The sequence below is a fragment of the Morone saxatilis genome, unplaced genomic scaffold, assembly GCF_004916995.1.
Source record: "Morone saxatilis isolate NCDOM2014 unplaced genomic scaffold, NCSU_SB_2.0 Contig16, whole genome shotgun sequence".
In the NCBI taxonomy this organism is placed as follows: Eukaryota; Metazoa; Chordata; class Actinopteri; family Moronidae; genus Morone; species Morone saxatilis.
This window is the reverse complement of record NW_023339718.1, coordinates 15,317,664-15,339,739: the sequence shown is the minus strand read 5'-3', so window position 1 is coordinate 15,339,739 and position 22,076 is coordinate 15,317,664. Positions and strand designations below refer to the sequence as shown.

The 22,076-nt window shown below is 40.8% G+C and overlaps 1 protein-coding gene across 1 annotated transcript in view; it reads left to right on the top strand.

The window, feature by feature from the left end:
* The window catches only part of slc20a2 (solute carrier family 20 member 2), a gene marked incomplete in the record, with an annotated part of 29,374 nt that overhangs the window by 6,834 nt on the left and 464 nt on the right, over positions 1 to 22,076 (top strand). The window contains 10 exon segments of the mRNA XM_035658402.1: positions 5,048 to 5,614; positions 7,754 to 7,894; positions 8,580 to 8,665; positions 10,524 to 10,620; positions 10,843 to 10,962; positions 12,374 to 12,607; positions 13,231 to 13,867; positions 14,003 to 14,188; positions 17,347 to 17,431; positions 21,847 to 22,076. Coding sequence (XP_035514295.1) covers positions 5,326 to 5,614; positions 7,754 to 7,894; positions 8,580 to 8,665; positions 10,524 to 10,620; positions 10,843 to 10,962; positions 12,374 to 12,607; positions 13,231 to 13,867; positions 14,003 to 14,188; positions 17,347 to 17,431; positions 21,847 to 22,011 — 2,040 coding nt within the window.

Sequence of the window (22,076 nt, the reverse complement as noted above, 5' to 3'; positions counted from 1 at the left end):
CACTCAGTCGTCACCCGGCTTGAATGTGTAGCCAAATATATATATTTATATAGCCATATAGCAAATCTATTGGCAAGAAATCCATTTCTAATGAGCTTTGTTTAGCGTTGCAGATGAATCTGAAACTGAATCCCTGGCTCATTCTGTGTTCTCTGAGTGCTGGCTGCGTGTACAAATCAATGTATGTAGCAAGTTGTGGCAGGGCTGTTGACTTACTCCTCAAGGACATAAGGTCACATACCTCTTCATCTGTGAGAGTGTAGCAACATTCCCAGGTTGTGTTGTGTTTTTTCATGTGCAACAGACATTTGATGTGTTTTCAAATCTTGCAGCTAAAGCACCAGATACTGAGAGCAGCAAAGAGATTTTTGTTTTGGAAGTGTGGTGTACTTCTGACCACAGTTTGGACGATGCCTCACTGAGGTTACACAGCTTGGTTATGAATGCAGCCTGCTTGTGTCTGTATTTGGCAGTCTGGTTAATGTCCATAGGGTGGTGTTGAGTGGTACGCAGATGACTGGGATGTTTCTGCAGTCACCACATTCGGACGAAGTGTCGCTGCTTGCACCTTGAGGTGTAGTTGTTCATCAGGAAAGAGTAGGGGTCAAGACAGAGGCTTGTGCAGTTCATTATTTATGTTGGATTTTGTAATGGGAAAATAAAAATTGCAGTCTGCGCTATGTGAAAGAGATCAAATACTCCAGTAGAATATCTTCTGTTTGTTTGTATGGGGTTTCTGCCATCCCAGAACATGCATTTAAAGGAATAGTTTTGTTAGCTAGAGTTAGAGCAGTCCCTCCAGTTCCTGTGAATTCGTTTCCCATAAGTTTCAATCATAGCAGTCCCGCTTGAAAAGACTTGAGCCATACGTCACCAAACTCACTGCCTTGTTTTGGTTGTGAAGATGCAGACCGCTGTTCTGCGTCAAAAAAGGAGGTAAACTGATGTGAAATCAGGCATTTGAGGCTGACACAAACCCAAAACAAAGCCCTCGAAATCCTGGAGGGACTGTTGGATGAGAAGATAGATACCACTCGGTGAGGTAAATATGAAGCTGCAGCCGCTTAGCTTAGTTTACCGTTGGACAGAGCCAAGTTAGCTGTTTCCCCCCCGTTCCCAGTATGTATGCTGAGGTAGGTTGCTGCTGGCTGTAATGATTTACCGTGCAGACTTGAGAGTAGTATCAATCTAGCAAGAAAGTGAGTAAGATATTTCCCAAAATATTGACATATTGCTTTCTTAGTACTAGGGATACTCCACCGCCTTTGAGGAGACACTGGACTGGCCCCCTATGGGTTGCACTGTGGATTCCCACTGCTTCTTGACAGAAATTACCTACAGACATTGTGTTAAGTTTAGCCTATCTTTTTTTTTTTTGGGAGGTTTTTGATGCACTTAAGCTATAGTAGAACCATATTACAACCCCCTATTAATTTCCTCCAGAAAGAGAACTATTAAACTCAAAATGTCCCAGATTATTAGGTTGAAGGTTGAATTACTTTCTAATTGGCCGTGGGCCCTCAGGCAGTCATTTTGGGTTTCACTGCATGTACTGACAATATCCTGTAACCCTGACAAAGGCTATTGAAGCTCAAGCACATTGTTTTTTTTAATATTCCCATCAGACTAGTTGACTTTTTTTTTACTTTCATCTAAGACTTAAGAACAATTTGAATCTCCTATCACAGCAGTCAATAAGAAGACTACACAGGTTACCATTAGACTCCTCTTCGTGTACACTTTTTAGCCCTGGAAAAAATAGTTTATGTGCACTGGGAGTGGCGGTATTTGAGCTGGTGTTCATGTATCACACCACAACGAGGTCTTCAGAATGGACCGAGCGTCAGCTGCAGCTGTCATGTTGAGTTGCCCTGTTTAGAAAATTGTAGACCTGATTAAAAAGGCACTTGTGTGCACGCCCACACTCACTCACGCTCATCTTTCCTCCTCTTCACACTTGCCCACACACACACACACACACACACACACACACACACAAACTTGAATGACTTGCTCTCTGCTTTCTCCGGTGACGTGTTTGACCGTTGCACAGACAGTTTCTTCTGTGAAGTCTCTGGTTTTGCCTGGGGGACGGCCATGTTTGACTGCATGGTCGTCTTGTGGCAGAGGTGTTCCCCGGATTAAACATTTACACAGCGTCTTGTGTTAGTCCTTTCAAAGTCTGCTACTGTCAACACATGGATGGTAAAATGCACTATTTGTACAGCACTTCTGAAGAGAGGATTTCAAACAAAAATATGGGAAGATGAGACAGGCCCTGAAAATACTTTTATATTGGTGCAGACTTAATGAAATTGCATTTTAATGTTTCTGCTTCTAAGGGCGAACTATACGTGACATGAAGCAAGAATCGATTGAATTTTTAGGGCTTCAGATAGAGATAACATCCCTTCCTAAGATTTTATTGTGATGTTTGGTCATGAATTAACGTAACTTTTTTTCGCAATTTTATTGATGAACATGAGTTTATGGCCTCGGTTTATCTGTTTACTCTCAGCCCATGAGTCTCTAACCTCTGTCTGAAGACTCTTCAAGTCCAGGCCCACTGATCCTTTGCTCTGATCTCTTTCTGGAGGGAAGCAAGTGAAAAGAGAATTCCCCCTCAGGGATCAGTGAAGTATCACACAAATTTTACCGAGATTTGGCACCATCTGAGCTCTTATTCCCTCCGTATAAAAAAGAACTGGCGAGGGATCTGAGGAAAATGAAGCGTCAGATTTGTTGTTAGATTTTTAACTATTAACAATGTAATAATGTTCACTTAAGGTACTAGATTCTCATTCAGGGAGGTCTTGTGTGAACTTGATCAAGAGACAAATTATTATCATTTTTTTATGTGTGTGTTGTGGTTCAATAAAGGATAAAGGATAGCAGTATGTGACCTCAACTGTTCCAGATGGAGCTCTTGGTCGGGAGGAGGGAGCCATAACTGGCCGCAGGCTATTTAGAAAGGAGCTGCCTGCCCCCACGCAATGAGGAGCACACAGTCAGTTCATGCCGAGAAAATGTACGAGTCTGGCCTTCAAGCTGTTTACATTTAATGCTCCCCATTAACGATTGGCTTAACCATAGAAATGTGCTGCCATTAACCCCTATGAAATGACTTTGATTATGTGGCATAGGCAAAAGAGGAAAGGAGAAAGAACCCAGACCAAGTCATTTGTGGTGTAGAGGTTTCTCAAGGACCACCAGAGGCTTCAGTGTTGGTGGCCTCATCATCCGCTTGTAAAGCTTGTTGTCATTGTTGCGATGTAAATAAGCCTCGTGGAACTTTACTGGGACACGGGAGGCTATTTGCATGTTGTTCTGGTAGATCTCATGTGATCAACAAGTGCAGAGCCCGGCACTCTTATTACAACAGAGTCACAGGATCAGCTAACAGCCACAGCTTAATCTCAATTAATCGATTCGTATTTTCATCCACACTACGCCAGGAAATGGTATTTCTGCTTAAACTTGACTTATTATTGATTATTTCCAACATAATTAGCAATAATTTTCTGAGAATAAACTACTAATTTAAAATCTGTATTTAAGTATTCTCACAGGACAATCAAACTTATTGTTAGCCTGGACTTAATACCACTGAAATGTCATTCTTTCATTTTTTAGATTACCTGTTTGCTGTCACATCAGTTTAGGTTGGTGTACACAAGCAGCAGTCTTGTTAATTTACATTGAAAGAGATCTCAAGATCTATAGAGATCTTCTTCATTAAAGTGAATTTGCTTTGAAACCAGTTGTAAATATCAGACATTCGGTGAAAGTTAAGTGTCCTAAAAAATGGAGCAACTAAAATGAAAGTCTACATAAAAACATGAGAATTTCACTCTCCCAGATATTTTAAAAGTGTTACATTCATTGTAATTGGCACAATGGAAGTGAATCCAGAGAAGGTACATGTTCTCTACTTTATTATCAGTTTACCTGACCCCCAAAAGTGCAGTTTCGTGAACTGTTCCGACCTCTAGCAGCAGTAAAACTTTACTGCTGATGTTCTTACTGCATTGCAGTCTTAACATAAATCCATGAGTTGTTGTTTTTTTTTATTTTGTGCTGCAGCAAAACCTTCGATTTAGTTTGTACTCCAAAGCTTATTACAAAACTCGTGTGTACCTTTGACTGTCACCCAGTGAGCGCTGTAGCAGTCACGCTGAGGCTGAAAGAGCAAAGATTACAAGGGTAATGTAATTTGCCTTGCAAACATCCAGCAGACTGTCAGGGAAACTTTCGCTTGATTCACATTTCTACATGAAGTGCATCAGCTTGATCAAAATGCTTTCAGACATTTCAGGAGAGGCTTTAATATCGTGATGGAAAACATTTGATATCCCTGGTAATTCTGCCTATTCAGAAGTCTTATCAGTTTTGGCATCACTGTGTGGCAGACATGAAAGTGATAATGGTTGAGAGAGTCTGATGGACTATTTAATAGGGAAACTTTTAAATTATATTTTCCTGTCAAAGGCTATCTGGAGGTAGGTAGACCTGACAAACAAAAGCAGTAATAAAAGCAGGTTTGGCAGAGATGCCAGCTGCCTGGTTGTGTGGGGATAAGGTGTTAATAGTCCACTCTAATGTTGGGAGCATTGCTCACATCTCACTCTGGACACTGTGGTCTTTTTATAGTCTCTGTCCTGACAGCAGGCCCCATGGAACGGTCTGATTTGATTTCTTTGAAGTGCAGCAGTGATTTCCTATTGTGGCTATGTGAGATGTCCTCAGCTTTCCCTGCTGGAGTGCACTGGAGTGCTCTCGCCGTTTCATCCAGGCCAGTTCTGCGTTGTCATCATCATCCATCCTAAATCCTTGTGAAAAGTTTCTTCTTTTGGGAGGGGAGGGGGTTGTCTTCTGGTCTCATAAGCTCTCCTCCTCTCTCTCTTGGTCCCTCCCCTCCCTTGTTTTTAGGTTTTCTGAGGAAGTCACAGGGAGGTGTTGTCAGATGGTACCTGTTGTTGAAAAGGAGTTATCATGGCTTATAACACTAATCTGTTTCTGTGTCTCTTGTCTCTTGTTTCTCTTGCAGGTGAAGGACCGTGCAGACAGACTGTCTCACACTAAGCTATGGAATGCTCCCTGCACCCACCATCACTAGTCTCCAATCTTTGGACTGAGCTCCAAACGCTTAGTTAGCGGCTGTGCTTCTCCCCTCGAACTCTTTATAACCAGGGGACGAAGAAAAGGAAAGGGCTTATCAAGTCCTCCGCTAAAAAACGCACAGAGCACTTCTTTTTTTTTTTTTTTTAGAATATTTAAGCTAGTTTTTCTCCACTTGAATTTTTTGTCTGGTGAAATTACATCAAGATGGATCTGGAACCGTACCTATGGATGGTCATTATTGGCTTCATCATTGCCTTCATATTGGCCTTTTCAGTCGGCGCCAATGATGTGGCCAATTCTTTCGGAACAGCAGTGGGGTCCGGTGTGGTCACACTGAAGCAGGCCTGTATCCTGGCATCTATCTTTGAGACGCTGGGCTCGATGCTACTAGGGGCCAAAGTGGGTGAGACGATCCGAAAGGGCATCATAGATGTCAACCTGTACAATGAAACGGTGCCCGTGCTCATGGCAGGGGAGGTCAGCGCCATGGTCGGTAAGTTGGGCTGAATTTTCCGTTTACTATTTTGCTGATTGATTAATCATTTTAGTCTTTTTTTCAAGCAAAATCTTGAGATATCAGCTTACAAGGAGGATTTGCTGCTCTTGTTTGTCATATATGGCAGTAAATTTGATTATATTTAGATGGACAAGGAATTTAAAGATGTGGGAAATCATATTTTTTCACAATTTTACACAAATTAAAAATACAATGGGTGGATTATTAATAATATAGATAAAGTTAGATAGATACTAGATTAGTTAATTGCAGCACTAATACAGTGAGTCACATAAGAAACCCTAAATCTTTAACTTATAACCCCATGACTGTAGATGAGAGACAGGATTGCCGGGTGTCATAGATGAATATTAGTACTGAAACAACAAGCAGTGAAAAAGTTGCTACAGCTCAAGGTGACCTCTTCTAGTTGTTAGTTTTTCAAAAACAGAATAAAACATAATATATTATATGATAATAAAAAATAAAATCCTCACATTTGCAAAGCTAGAATCATTTAGCTCTTGTAGGTGTTTCTACATATAGATAAATTTATATCTGTTATCGTGGTGCAAACACTGCCATTCCCCCTGCTATTCACGTTTAACAGTACACACGTTTGTTTATGTAAATGGTAAACTCTCCACCTCCTGTGCAACTGTACTTCAACTTGAGTCACTTTTTTCTTTCATATCCTGACCTGCGGGCAGACACAAAAGCACGTCAGATTATTCCAATACATGTAACATTCACACATTGTCCCATACTCGTCTGCCTTACAAACAGCTCTGAAATGCTCCGAGCTGCTGTGATCAGAGTCCGTGCTGCAGCCGAATATCCATATGATACATACATACACCAGGAGAGAGGCATCGCTCATCTTCATTACATGTTTGAGGTTTTCCCAAATTAAAAAAAGCTTCTCCAACTGTTCTAACCGGTTTGTGACTCCCTGTTTTTCTTCTCGCTCGCAAACCAAAATGAAATGCCATAACTCTTGCAGAGTTGTTTTTGTACTTCAGTTGGTAAAAGTTCAGTTGTTCATCTGAATAGCATCTGCACTTGTTTTGCAAACCACTTGGATTTATGAGAGATGTTATAAAATTTGTTTTGTCCTTGTCAAAGCAACTCTCAGACATACAGTGTGAAAAACGTTTAATCTATTTCCAGATGAACCTCAGGATCACATTTTTTTGTAATGTTAACTAACATTTGTCAACGTCTCCCGAGCTGCTTCACAGAGGAGAGCAGGAATCGTTGATTATCAACAGTAGCTTCACTCATGAACATTAGATTACCTCAGTAAATGCATGGTGCAGAACAGAAAACAATGGGGCTCCCGTTGAGACAATGCCATTTTAATGACAGAGTGACTGCTGGGAAACTGTGATAAATAAGGCGATATTATGCACAGGGGATTCCCGTGTCGCTGGAACACTCAACATTTGTTAAACATCCAACAGGAAATGTTTTTTACTGGCATATTGTTTATACAGACTTTTTTACATTTTATTTGATTGGATAAAAGCAGGAAAATACTACTGTTGACAGAAATGACACAGTACAGAACATGAAAATAACCTCCAAGCTTGACAATAAGACTCAGATGCCCAAGAATAACAAAGTACATTTACCTCTGAGAACAGATTGTGTTAACAGACGCTGTGGGATTTTTGTCTCGATAAATGAAGCATTGTCTACAGAGTCACCTTTTCATCAAAGATATATAATCCCATATGTTCTAGTATAATATTAAACATCCCTTAATGGTGATGTTTATACTATATACTAACTATGTTTGTACTATACCTGTAAAGGTATTTTCTTTAACTTGTACTATGTGGTCGTAGAGAATAATGTGTCTGGTTTTTCATATTAGAGTGAAACTTAAAATACAGGTTAATTTGTGCCAACCTTTACACACAACCCAAACCTAAAGCAAAAAGGGTTCAGTCCAGTAAAGTAAACAACAAACAGTAGCATAACTCCCTATTTGAGCACAAAAATTGTGGTAATAAATTTCTCTAGTTCACAGTTTTTACTTTCCTTTGTTCCAGAACTACATTTCTGATGGAATACAGTCGCTAATAAAATATGTCTCAGATTTGTGTGTTGTTTTGTTTTTGTTATTCACAGGGTCAGCAGTCTGGCAGCTAATCGCCTCCTTCCTCAAACTGCCTGTCTCTGGGACTCACTGCATTGTTGGCGCCACCATCGGCTTCTCCATGGTGGCCATCGGCACCAGGGGCGTACAGTGGATGCAGCTCGTCAAGATCGGTAATGGCTCGGGCTCTGTGAGACCTATATGCTTACTGTTTATCGTCATGCCTGCTACAGTGTTCACTTACAGCACACAGTTTTTACATACAATTACGCATACTCACAAAAGTGCAGCTTTTCTATTGAAAACTAATATGAATTAAAAATCACCACACTGAGATATTTCCAGTACAGCTGCAGTGGACGACTCCCTCAACCATTTTACACAGCGAACAATCTGTTTTAGAAGAAGCAGAGTTATGGATTTCTCCACCATTGGGGGTCTCAATAGCAGCCACAAGACATTCTTTAAAGTAAAACACTAGCTAGCTTTATCTCAGATGCATGTATAAACCACAGCTTTATTTAAAAAGTGAATGACTGTTACTTAAGGGTTGGAAGTCATTCTGGGACAGCGGTGGAAAGTAAGCAAGTACGTTTACTCAAGCACTACTTATATTTTTGTACTTTTACTTAAACATTGGAACATTTGAAAGCAGCACTTGTACTTGTAACCAAGTATTTCTACTCTGTGGTAATACGACGTACAAAATCTGTACCACTGTTCTGGGAAGTGTAGGAAATAACTAGTGAAGAACAGATGATAAGCCAGGAACGAAAAGACATTTGCCACTATGTGATTTAGTGTGTTCGCAAGTGTGTTGCTGTTCTTTTCTGATGACATGTTCTCCTCCCTCTCCAGTGTCATCGTGGTTCATCTCCCCCTTGCTCTCTGGACTCATGTCTGGTCTCCTCTTCATGCTTATCAGACACTTCATCCTCATCAAGGTGTGATCACATTGCTAAGCACAAACACAAATCAACACAACCCCTCCTTTACAGGTCATATTTCTAGTTCAGTACATAACTGAATAATATATGTAGTATTTAACCTTTATAAACATTTAGGCTATAAGCTTTAATGTACAATATGTAATTCCTACCACTAGGGGGTGTTTCACATCAGAACAGTAACAGACAAAGTTTGTTGACATCATGAAGTAGCGTGGGATCATGGGAGTTGTCTTTTTACACCACCATTGCCGTCATTGCAGTCAGCTTCTCCCGGTTAGGATTCCTTTAGTGTTAATCATTCAGGAGGTTTCTATTGGGAGCCAAATTATCAGCAGAGGTCCATCAAAATGTATAACACAGGTGTAGTGTTTATAGACATTTTAGTGTGGAACTTAACAATGAGGGCTCTGGAATACTGACGATGAAAAATTATGTTATATGACTTTTCCAGGTCCAGGAGTTTAAAACACCAGAAATTAGACACAGACATAAATGTAGACACACATACCTGTCCATAAAACTTCAGCACAGATAAAATCCATTTGATTTGGCAACATTCGCAGATCTGCTGTTATGTAACTGGCAATCTCTGGCAGACCAGGAAGAGAGGTCACGACTGCGGGATTATGTATGAATGAGTCATAGGACGATTTGTCATTTGGACTAGAGTTGTTGTGTAGCTGGGTCAAATTCAGGATGAGTTCATTTCTGTCTCTACAGGCTAGTTGCATCAGTTAAGTCAGAATATTTAAGCTTTCTATTACATCTATGCTGTGTTTTCTAAACTGCACAGGCAAGACAATGGGTTTAGTTTGTAGATGTGAGACTTTTACCTTAGTACGTTTGGTCATACTGCGTATCAAACTCCTCATAAAGCACACATTGTGCAAGAGTGAATTGTTGTATATATAGTTTTACCTCATCATCTGTTTTTACTATTTCCACACCTTTGAATCGACCTGACCTGAACGTCTGACCTCAGAAGGAAGTTGTGGTTTTATTTGATGTCAGCATACGAAACTATGTTAAGCATTGTACTACAACAAAAACGCATACATTGTACAGTAAACATTGCAAACACCCGTTAACACTTGATACTCATACATCATTTTGATCGTTTTCTCGGACACAAGAGGTGACTAATGACAAATCTAACTTCTGTACATCGCAACCTAATGTGCATTTTTATATTTAAAGCTTGCCTTGCCCACAGTGATGTATAGTTGGTGAGAAGTGAACTGCTCATTGTCTTCCTGAGGGACACGTTGACATGATGAAAAGCTGCGAATAATTGCAGCTTGGTCATGACATAGGAAATTAAACAGGAGGGACACAGGTTTAATAAATTGAAAGATAAGAAAATCTAAAAGTAATAAAGCCTTAAGTAAAATATATGTAGTCAGTATCAATACAAGTATTTCCCAATACTGATAGGGATGCACGTAATGATGAGTTTCATTATTGACTAATCTTTCAAATTACAGGAAGAGCTCGAGGTGACATCTTCAAATTACTTGTTTTATCTAACCATCAGTATAAAACCCAAAGATATTCCGTGTATTATTATATATGACAAAAAAATAGGTAATTTAAGTTAAAAAAAAAAAGTTTTATTTGAAATTTCACTGAAATAATATAAATAGTTGCAGTTATTCAGTTTTTTTAATTACAGATTTGCTTTGAACCATTCCCTTTACTAATAGTTGATAAACATGCATACGGACATTAGTAGCATTAAGGAAACTACAATTTGAATTTCATTCTACAACACTGGATTAACTATCAAATAACCTTGAATCCTTAAATATGAGAAACTCTACTTAAAATCTGTATGTGTGTTTTTTCCACATAGGACGACTGTGTTCCCAACGGCTTGCGAGCGCTCCCCCTCTTCTACGCCTCCACAATTGGGATCAACACATTCTCCATCATGTACACTGGAGCTCCATGTAAGTGCTTATTCCTAATAGAGATGTTGTATCTGTTTATTTAGTCTGACACCAACATATGATCAAATTATCATCTCAGTCCTAACGGGTGATGGCGCCAGGGTCGTTTGCTTGCTCAAAAATCCATTTGAAGGTGTGACTAGAGTATGACTAAATTGTAATGCTTTGAAACTACTTGCAAAGTGTTGTTTTCTTATACTTGTGTGTGTTCATTAATTGCAGTGCTTGGGTTAGAGATGCTACCGGTGTGGGCCATCTTTCTCATTACTTTAGCTGAGTCGCTGATCTGTGCAGGCCTGGTGTGGATATTCGTCTGTCCCTGGATGAGGAGGAAAATAGCAAGTGGGTATCTCTGTGTGTGTGTGTTTGTGTGTGTGTGTGTGTGTAGCCTTTCTCACGCCATCTGAAAGCCAAGCACTCAGACCCGGGCCCAACACAACAGCACCGCAGCCTCTGCTTGCACACTCTGTGCCCTGACACCAAACGAGATGCCAGCGGATGTGCTTCCTCGTTGGCCTCTGCCAGAGGCACTAAAGCCACCAAAAACCCTGTGAACTCTGTGTGGTATTCCATTTGCGTTGCTTAGACACTTCTTAGGCGTGTAGCTGCTTGGCCACATGCAAGGGGTTAAGTTCATAGCCCGCAGTCCAGAAAGCTTTCAGATCAAGGTTAGGGATTGTTTCTCTAATGGGAAAATAAGCCTGCAGCAAAGCAGACAACGCCATAAAACACATGACACATTAAATAAACTAGTGGAAAGAGCAGTAGGTGGAATAACTGAAGGAGTGGTGGACATAAGCAAGGCAGCCAGTCTGTTCAATTCAACCTAATGTCATGCAGGATAAATAAGAACTTCTGTTTACTGAAGCAATACAGACTAAAACTGTTAAGCCACAAGTCTTAGAGGCCAGTAATATTTCCAAACTGATAGACCAGATAAATGCTTTTTATCGATATGAACAAAAAAATGAAGGTTGACATTAAACAAAATAAAGGAGTGCTGTTACTGAAGGGATAACATCCACGTTGTGGCTTAAAATAGAACAATTATTTTCTCGAACTTTCCATTGACCTCGCATATGAGTGAGGCCAACTTCACCCATTGCTTAACGTGTCTTGACCTCTAAATTCCTGTGAGGATTATAGGTGATATTATCGGTCCTAATCTGGATATTACTGCATCCGTCAAAATGAAATGGGCAGTAGCTGAGTTTATGTGTTTGTACTGAGGGGTGTTTTGAGGAGTAGGAGGGCAACAAGTCTATCAGCACCGGGATTAGGATCAGCTGATGGCTATACTTGTGTTTGTGGAATGTTGCTGCATAGTTTTCTCTTTTTCTAACCTGAAACCAGGCTTTTTCTGACTGATTATTATTAATATTATTGCAGAGTAACAATACAGTTTAAACAAAAACATGCATTAAAAAAAAAAGGATATGTGTGCCAAAATTAGTGACTTCACATGTGAAACTCATGTCCTGATTTCATCAGCTTGCCCTAATTGGAAATCATCCAGATAACTTCACTGTAAAACCTCAGCATTTGATTGTTTTGTTGTTCTGTAAATGATCCCTCAGACATATTAGAATATAAACCCAACATGTAAATACAGGTGTTCTCCTCATTATTGGTATATACGGCCCTGTAAACACTTTGTTAGCATTGTTAAGAGGATTTAAATGTTCATGTGGGGATATTTTGTCACTCCAGGATGCACTTTTAACTAAACCTTACATTGCTTGATCTCCTCAAGGTCGTCTAAAGAAGGAGCAGGCTCTGTCCCGGATCTCTGATGAGAGCCTGGACAAGATACCAGAGGAGGAGGAAGAGAGCCCCGTCTTTAAGGAGCTACCAGGGGCCAAGGGCACAGATGAGGCTGTGTTGCCGCTCACTGGGGGCAGCAGTGAACGGGGCACCCGCGACTCCAGTGGAGAGCTCACCAACCTGGCTAATGGAGGCACGGTCCTGCCAAATGGCAGGGTGTATGGTAATACTGGAATATTATTTTTAATTTGAGATGTGCCGGTTGATCACTATATCTGTTCTTGACTGGAAACTGTGTTCACTGTGTAATCATTGTGGATGAGTAACTGTATATCTGTTGCTGCAGTAATATGACTTTTATAACTTGGGCTTATCAAAACTAGAACATTAATGGTAAATGAAGTATTGAACATGAACATGAGTTGGTAGAACTTTTTTCTTACTGCCATCCTGCCTTCATCAAGCTGGTGTGTTTCTGGTTTGACAGTTGATCAATTATTTTTAAGATTTATTATTTTATAATAAATAAATAATAAAGTTTACATGTAGAATATAAGTTAGAATGAATGTAAAACCTACCTACAAGACAATATTATAACACTAAAATATATATTTTTACAGTGACTACAATAATTGTTAATCCATCAGTGGGTAGAAAAGGTTTCTCCATTTTTCATTGCAAATGAGTATATTGCATACTTTTTCAGCCTCATTTAGTACCATTTCAGTTTCTGTATATTCAAGGAGAAACTGTAAGTGTGCTGCTATTAGATACTACTTGGCTACTGTGTTGATCTTCATAAACATTGTGCATCCACACCCACATCTTCATCGTCTCTCCTTAAGGCCGGACCCACTCAATGACCAACGGCTGCCTCAAGTCACCCATCTCCAACGGCAGCTTCTCCTTCGATGGCCACATGCGCAGCGATGGCCAGGTCTACCACACTGTGCACAAGGACTCAGGTCTGTATAAAGATCTGCTTCACAAAATCCACCTGGGCCGCATGGATGACAGCGACCGCTCGGGCTCCAACGCCGGCCCAGCTGACAACAATTACCGCCTGCTGCGCCGCAACAACAGCTACACATGCTACACAGCTGCTATATGCGGCATGCCCGTCCAGCCGCTCATCCGTACAGAATCACGCGAAGACAGTGAAAAGTTGGTGGGAGAGGGAGGCGGCAGGAGCAACAGCGTGTCCTACACCAAGAAGAGGGTACGCTACGATAGCTACTCATCGTACTGTAACGCTGTGGCGGAGGCTGAGATCGAGGCAGAGGAGGGTGGGGTGGAGATGAAGCTAGCCACAGAGCTGGAGGGGGTGGAGGAAGAGGGGGCTCCAGCTCCGGTCCCTCTGGACGACTTGGCCGAGGAGGATCACGAGGAGAAAGATAAGCCTGAGGTGTACCTGCTTTTCCACTTCCTGCAGATCCTAACCGCCTGCTTCGGCTCCTTTGCCCACGGAGGAAACGATGTCAGGTGCTGCCTCCTGCTGCTGCTCACAAACAACAACAACAAATAGAGAAATCATCTGTATTCTGCTGCTTTGATTTCATTTTGTCCTTGATGTTGAGTCTAGCATAAATACTATATTCCATATTCTCATCTTTGCAGTAATGCCATTGGGCCCCTAGTGGCACTGTGGATGATCTATGACCAGGGCGGTGTCATGCAGGACGCCGCCACCCCCGTCTGGCTGCTGTTTTACGGTGGTATAGGCATCTGTGCCGGCCTGTGGGTGTGGGGCCGCCGCGTCATCCAGACCATGGGGAAAGACCTGACTCCCATCACCCCCTCAAGGTGAGAAAGCCACCGTATGGGAGAGTGGGGGGAAGGGTGGGTGTGTATATGTGTGTGTATGTGTGGAAATGGTTGAGAAAGAAAAAAATATGAGAGAGAGAGAGAGAGAGAGAGAGACAGGCCAAGACATGCTGACATAAACGAGTCCATCGGGTGCAACATCTTCCTTGGTAAGTGTTTATGTGCACACAGTTGTATTACACAGACACACAATGTATTTAATAAGGCTGTTATTAAAGACGCATCTCAGCTGACAGGAAAATGTATAAACCTAAAGCAGCACAATCGTGGTTAGACTGCCTGCTCTGTTGCCTCAGCTGCTCCCTGTTCACAGGTACAGTAAACTAATGACTAATGATGGGTTTTTCTCTCGAGCATGAACTGATTAACTACTCTCTACTTCCCAAACAGAGCAGCCGCTGCAGGCGCACACACATTTTAACAACACAAGCAACCTGCAAGTACAATGTTGTATTTGCCTCTTCTCTGTTGGTTGCATCTGTAAACGCATATATGTGAATGATTTAATATTTCTCATCAAGAGGGCAGACTGATTTCATGTGATTTCATCATTTTAATGTAAAGATGTATATATTTGAATACATTTATTTTAGATACAGTACAATATAAAAGTGAAATGATATTTTCTGTCCCTTTTTTAAAGATGTGTAAACTATTTGAGGATAAATATATAATTATCTCTATATTGCATAATGCAATTACACATTTTGACTGTAATCACACAGTCAGTCCAATTTAATGTAACTTTGCTAGACCTAACTCTTTACTCCTTTGGAACATGTTCAAGTAGAAGAAAATATTTTTCTTCTGCCCTCTGACTGATTACATAATAATTATGAATAAGTACGTAGTCTTTTAGACAACAACATATAAAGCCCCTGGGCTCACTCCGTCCCACAACCTAAACAGTGGACATCACGCATTCTTATCCACCGACTGCTGTTGCTCTGTCCTTGAGATCAATCTCTCGCTCTTTCTTCTGTCCTCTCGTCCTCCCACACAAACTGTGTGTGTGTCTGTGCGTGCGTGCATACCTCAAGGATGTTTGTGTGTATCGTGTCAGCTTGAAGAAGCCAGGCTGAATGCCTGCAGGTCGTTGTGCAGTGAATGTACTGTATGTGTCTATAAGACAGAGAGAGAGTGTGTGTGTATGTGTGTGTATACTCTGTTGCCTGGCAGGAACATCACACAGGGTTTCAGGAAGTTGTTTGGCATTCTGGATGAAGAGAAGTAGAGCAGGAAGAGTGAGGGAGGGGCAAAGCCACAGTGGGAACCATGGCCTCTCTTCTCCAACCGCAGGGAGGGACGCCAGCCTGACTCCTTCTCTCTGCTCTTTTCTTTTTCCCCTCTGTCCTCCTTGTTTTCCTAGTCTTTCTACCCTCTCCTTTGAATCCTTGTTTTTGCAGTTAACCCTCTACTTCCTCTTCTTCATTCCTTCTGAATCTCCTCACTGCATCTTTTCCTCTTTTTTTATTGGCGTCTCACCTCTAACTTTTAAGTCCCGCAATTGTTCTCACGCTCACATCATCTCATTATTTTTCCCCCTCTCTCTCTCTCTCGATTTTGGCCCCTCTTTCTATCTCTGTGCCTTCTTTCTTTCGCTTTAATCTCCCTCTTCCATCACCAGCTTAGTCTTTCGCCAGGACTCAAAAGACAAATTAGCTCTGGTTCACTGTTCTAAAGGCACTCTTTCCTCCAGTGTCTGTTTCCATGCATCAACCTGACAAAGAAGTTTGTTTGGGGCAAGGGCAGGAAAGTGTGTGTGTAGGTGCAGTTGTGTGTCTGTAGTTGGTGGCTGAGCATATGTTTGAGGAGGCAAAGGGAACACTTGAACATAAATATGACCTGTCTCCAGAAAGACTTTTTGCTCTGCCATTCCTGATGAATGGGTCATTTTTCACAGAGGACATTTTCACTTGTCACAGTAGGAAAAGCACACATATAAATAATAAAAATTAACAATAGCTGAGTTCCATTTATCTGCTTCAGTTTCAGCGATCTGGTAATGTACCTGCTGGCTCATTGTCACACTGTAATGACTTACTGACACCTGAATAGAACAAAGGCATTATTAATGTTATTAGTAAACTTGTGCTTTTTATTACAAGTTAAAATGTCTGCTGTGAAACAACCTATTGGAAATCACAGTTAAGTGTTAGTTACAGAGCAGGTATCACAGCTCTGTAGAATTTAGATGAACACTTTTTGGGGTTTTTTCAGTGGAGAGCTGACAGGAAATGAGTAGAGAGAGAGAGAGAGATATTGGGGACAGCATGCATGGTCAGCATCTTAAACCCCTAGGCCACCAGGGCATCCCACCTATGCAGACTTTCTGCACACACAGTTTAAGAGAGCACCCATTTCAAGTTATGTTCAAATCATTAGAGCACTGCTGTGAAATAGATTGGTGCTTGCTGTTCATGAGCGCCACAATGGCGTCTGGAGTGAAATGTTTTTGATTTGACCAATTAAATTTCAACAGTGTCTGCCCCCAGAGCTTTACCTCGTTGAGAGTTTTATTGGCTGTTTTTTTTATTTATTACATAACTGCAATGAAAGGAGTAACAGCTAATGATTCAGCTTCAAGTTGCTTTCTCATTCATCCAGTTTCTCTATATATTTCTCTCTTATATGTCTCTTATCCTGTTTTTATTATTTAATTACAATCCCCAGTTTTCCATCTCGAGCCAAAAGATTTCTTTTTTTAATGATTTTCTTTTCCTGTGTGCCAGACCTGGTGTCAGTGTGAATAATGTTCTGGAAACAGGACAGGGCTTCAGATGAAGTGTCTCCTAGTCCGCACAAGGCAGCAAACTCACACACTCAAAGCTATGTCTGTGTACCACATACAGCTATTCTCTTTATTAAGAATTACCTTCCAAACACCCAGGACCTGATAGAAATGTAGTCTTTATTTTGTGTGTGTGTGTTTCAGGCAGAGAGAGTGTAATTACCATATTTCTTCTCTTCCGTGTGTGTGTGTTGAGCATACTTTAAAGATCTGCTGAATGTTCTGTTGTGGTTACTGTGGATGCTGGAATATGGTGTGAGCTTACCTTACCAGCAGCACGTCCCAGACAGTACAATGAAGGATGTCTCTTTGCTTCCCCCTCTCCTCTCCCCTTCCTCCTCCACAGTGGATTCACTATTGAACTGGCTTCTGCACTCACAGTCGTGTTGGCTTCCAATATCGGAATCCCTGTCAGTACCACACACTGCAAGGTATGACTGAGTGGCCCCTCCAGCTGGCCTCTCATCTCCCCTACAGGCATTTCCAGGGGACAGGGAGCTCACACTGTTTCCCAGGGCACCGGACTAGAAATAAACTCACCACTTTACTCCAAATCAGCCTTGCAATCAGATACTTTAAGTGGATTTTCCACGTTTTCATGTTCATATGTTTGCCAGACAATCTCTTTTTCGTGGTTGTGTTTGGAAGGATGCTCTAATGAATAAATAATTACATTTAAATAGAGAGAGCAAAGTTCAGATTCTTGTGGCAGAAAAGGATAATTCCAGTTTGTTACAACTTGGGTCTTATTTATTAGTTTTGGCCATTCTTTCTCTCAGTTATAACAATGCCCTGTACAAGCTAAAGTAATTGCTGAAGTCTGATGGCAAGAAACAACAGCAGCCTAATGATCAGTAAGGTTGGTAAACAAGCAAGGAGTCATTTCCAATAAAACATGCCCCCTTACCTTTCAAAATGCTACTTTTACAATTTCCACTCTGAATTCTCTCTAAACTATGTCCTTTGATTGTCCAGCTGCTAAAATACAGAACAGATAGTCTAGTCTTGTTAAAACTGTTGATACACACATCTGAGCTGCCATTAGTTTTACTGTGCGGTCACAGCAGTAGACTTTATGAGCAGCAGGGATTGATTTGTCTTACCTTATTGCTGTGGGATGCTAGATTTGCAAGGACTACTCAGGGCTCAAATAGCACCTCTTGGGCTTATAATTTGAATTCTTTTAATCTATCCTTTTTATTTACAGTTATTAATATTATTATATTCTCTAAAAACATGCTATAATATTAAAGATCAAGGGCCGGAAAGGATGCTTGCCTGTAGTTAAGCTGGAACATCTATTATATCATTATCTATCAGAAAGTATCTAGTCTCTATTGTAGAATTTAAACATGATTTAAGTAGAGTAAGTGCAGTTGTTTGAGAAACCTCTTTTCCACTTTTTCCAGATATTAGTAATTACTTTTGTGTAATTAACTGTTTGGATTTTTTGCCAAAACTATGAATATAAAATCCAAATTATAATGAACCAGAATTGCCATTTAATTACCTGCATCTGACCCCACTAAGCTTTTAACTGTATTAAAAGACAAACAATTCGAGACATGTCCAGCCCCAGGCAGCCGTGTGCAGCCCCTCTCCCCTGTTCTTTTCAGGAACGTCGGATCCAGGCTGGAAGACGTAGGAACACCTCCAGCCCCAACCATGTCCCAGCATGATGTTTTATCCTGTTTCATTCCCACCAACTGTCTTTCAGCACTGGCATGGTTTGGTGTGTGGGTCCTCCACCCCACTGTGCTTGACTGCAAACAGACCCCCGCCCCCAACCCCACTCCTCCACCCCACCACCAGCCTCCTCCCCCGACCCCACCTGTCATACTTGTTTTCCACTTTTTTACCTCCCTCTCCATCTTTCTCTGTGTCTCTCCACTCATCTGTCTTCACAGCGGATTTTGCATTGAAGTAATGAGTGCGCTAACAGTGCTTGTTGCATCAAATGTGGGCATCCCAATAAGCTCCACCCACTGCAAGGTATTGGAGTCATTGGTGGTGAGGCCGTGTTAGGGAGCCCTCTCTGGGCTCCACTTCATCGCTTCACCTGTAGCTGTCAATCGCCAAAGCCAATCACAACTCCTAAAGTTGCTGTTTTGACCTCTGCTGCAGTTTTCCTCCGGCAGAAAACCCCAATTTTGGATTAAAGGAGACCTTAATATGACAAATTTGATTAAATTTGATGCAAGTCAATTAGATATAAAGCATTATATCACAAGTGTATAGCTATTGATCTGTACTTTTTTTAAATCAAAGAGACACTTTTAGCCAGATATTGATCTACTTGTTCACATTCTCATTTGTTAATTAGATGAGAAGTATCACATTGTTCTATAGTCAAATACAATTCAAACTTGAATTTAACAAAGATATTTTAAAGGAATTGTTTTGAGATTTTGGGAGTGTTGGATCAAAAGATTGGTACCACGCTTACATTTGACTGTTAAATATAAAATTGTAGTAAGGAACCGTTAACATAGCATAGCCCTTAGACTGGAATCAGGGAAACGGCTAGCTACCTAACATGTTACATCTGGTTTGTTTAATCCATGCAGAAACTGATTTTTACTCGAGGAAGTCAATGTCACTAATCTAACTGGCTTTACTAGCTGGTTTTACCTTCAAATTGGTAGCCTGTATTGGGGATGAAGTTCAATGTAACATGCATCTTATTGACAATGTTGGATCAAAAAAAGTGATAAGATTTTACTGCATAAGAACTGCATCTATAAAGACATAAATGTATGTTTATGATTTAGATAAATACAAACTTTTGATGAAGGGAAACTGCACAAGACTCAAAACTGGTATTTAATTGCTGATGATAATTTTGTCTAAACATCAACATCGCCATCTATACCTTACTTTCATTTCTCACCTCCAAATACCCTTCTCTCTTCCCTAAAACCTCAGATAATCAGCTGTTATGCCAAATGCTAAATCTACTGATGGTTAGAGGTATATAATTGTGGTGGTGATTTGATTGATTAAATGGTTGTGTGCAGGGGAGCCACAGATGTTTTTGGGCAAAATCTGTATTTTAAAGATATTCATGATTTTTTTCTTTTTCACGTTAAGACATTTTTCCTCAATTTAAGGTTAAAAGTTTTTAGACAGTAGCCAACAACATCTGTAAACATCTCCCTTACCGCTGAGAGAATTTGAGTGTGTTTGAGCAGTGATGGGCATCCATTCAGTTTGGTCTCAGTTCAGAGTGGTTATTTTCTTTACGTATTTGGCTTCTTTAAATGAGTGCAGATCAAACTGAACTGATGCCCAGCCCAGGCGTTTGGAAAGTGTGGTGTGATTATGTACAATGACTCGTTGTTTCAAAAGCTCTACAGGCAGTCAGCAGCACAAACACTGGGGTCACACCGAGTTCAGGCTTTACTGCTGCATGCCTGAAATACTACAATTGGCGGTAAACAGACTTCTTGACCACAAAGTTTAGATATTGTTCCACACAGACTGCTTTTAGACTAATGCAAATCCTCCAAAAGAAAGAGAATTAGATTTTTTTAATTCAACGAAAGAAGTCAAACTACCTGGCTAACATCTCCTTCCCAGACAGTATTTTTGAGTAGTCAAGCTCTAGCGTAACTTTGATTCAGACTGACCTATCTCCGACAAACACCGCTGGTCTCTGTTGACCTGACCTTCCACATTTAGTCGAGAGTGTGACAGAAGGAGTCTCATGTTTCTCTAGCCGTATAAGAGCAGGAACAGTTTTAAGGCCCGCCCACCTGCAACGTCACAAACACAGCTGAAACCAGTCACTGCACATGCCACTCCAACACACTGGAGGTGTCTGAAACATGTTCAAGTGTCTTCTTATTTAACACTGTTCTGACTTGATTGTTTGAATAAAGGTGAGAGTTAATTGGTGGAGGTCTGACATGAGCAGAAAGAATTACATCAGCTGAGAAAACAATCTTCTTGTTAGATTTAAAGGTCCAGTGTGTAACATTTAGGAGGCTCTGTTGGCAGAAGTGTAATATAATATTTATAGGTATGTTTTTATTATATAATCACCTGAAAATAGGAATCTTTATGTTTTTGTTACCTTACAATTAACCTTTTTTTTTTTTATCTAAAGGCCCCATTTTATCTAAAGGCCCCATTTTTGTAACATCAGAACTGCTGATATCAGACTTCCACACCCAAAAATGAAATGTATGCAGTAGGAACTTTTAAAATCGGCTTGCTCTAACTAACACAGATATTTTGGACTGAGCTGGTCCTGAAGAGCTGAAGGATGTGTACAGGCTTTTCTGTTTGGAGGCCCGGATTTACCTGTGTGTCTTTTTATTATCAGTGGTGGAATGCAACTAAGTACATTTACTCAAGTACTTTACTTAAATACGGTTCTGAGGTACTTGAACTTTAGTCGAACATTTCTATTTAATATTATTTTCTTATAATATTACTTTGCAGATAAAGATTTTACACGTTACAATATGTGTGGTCACTTTTAACTTTTTATACTTTTTTGCTGATAATAATTCTGTACTTTAACTTTAGTAGAATTTTCAGTGTAATGTAATGAAGTATTTTTAAGTAAAGGATCTGAGTACTTCATCCACCACTGACTATTATTGTGTTAAACCTATTGTATTGGCCTGTATTACAGTCTTCCAATGGCAATTTCATTCATCAGCAGTCAAGTCCACTAGAGCTAGATGGACAAATAGTGGCTAAACATACAGTAAATACAAGTAAGCAAGAAAACATCATGGAAAGCCTGAACAACCTGCAGCTCTTCAGTGTCTTTTGCATTTTGTTCTGTGCCGCTGCTGATTGTTTCCTCTCTCCCATCCCTGGCTGCGGCCTCCAGGTGGGCTCGGTGGTGGCCGTGGGTTGGATCCGCTCCCAGAAAGCAGTGGACTGGCGGCTCTTCAGGAACATCTTCCTGGCGTGGTTCGTCACAGTGCCCGTGGCCGGCCTGTTCAGCGCTGCCGTCATGGCCCTATTCGTCTACGGCATCCTGCCCTACGTCTGAAGGGCACGTGGCTGGGAGGGAGAACAGAGGAAGATGAGATAGTCAGAGGGAGAGAGAGAGAGGGA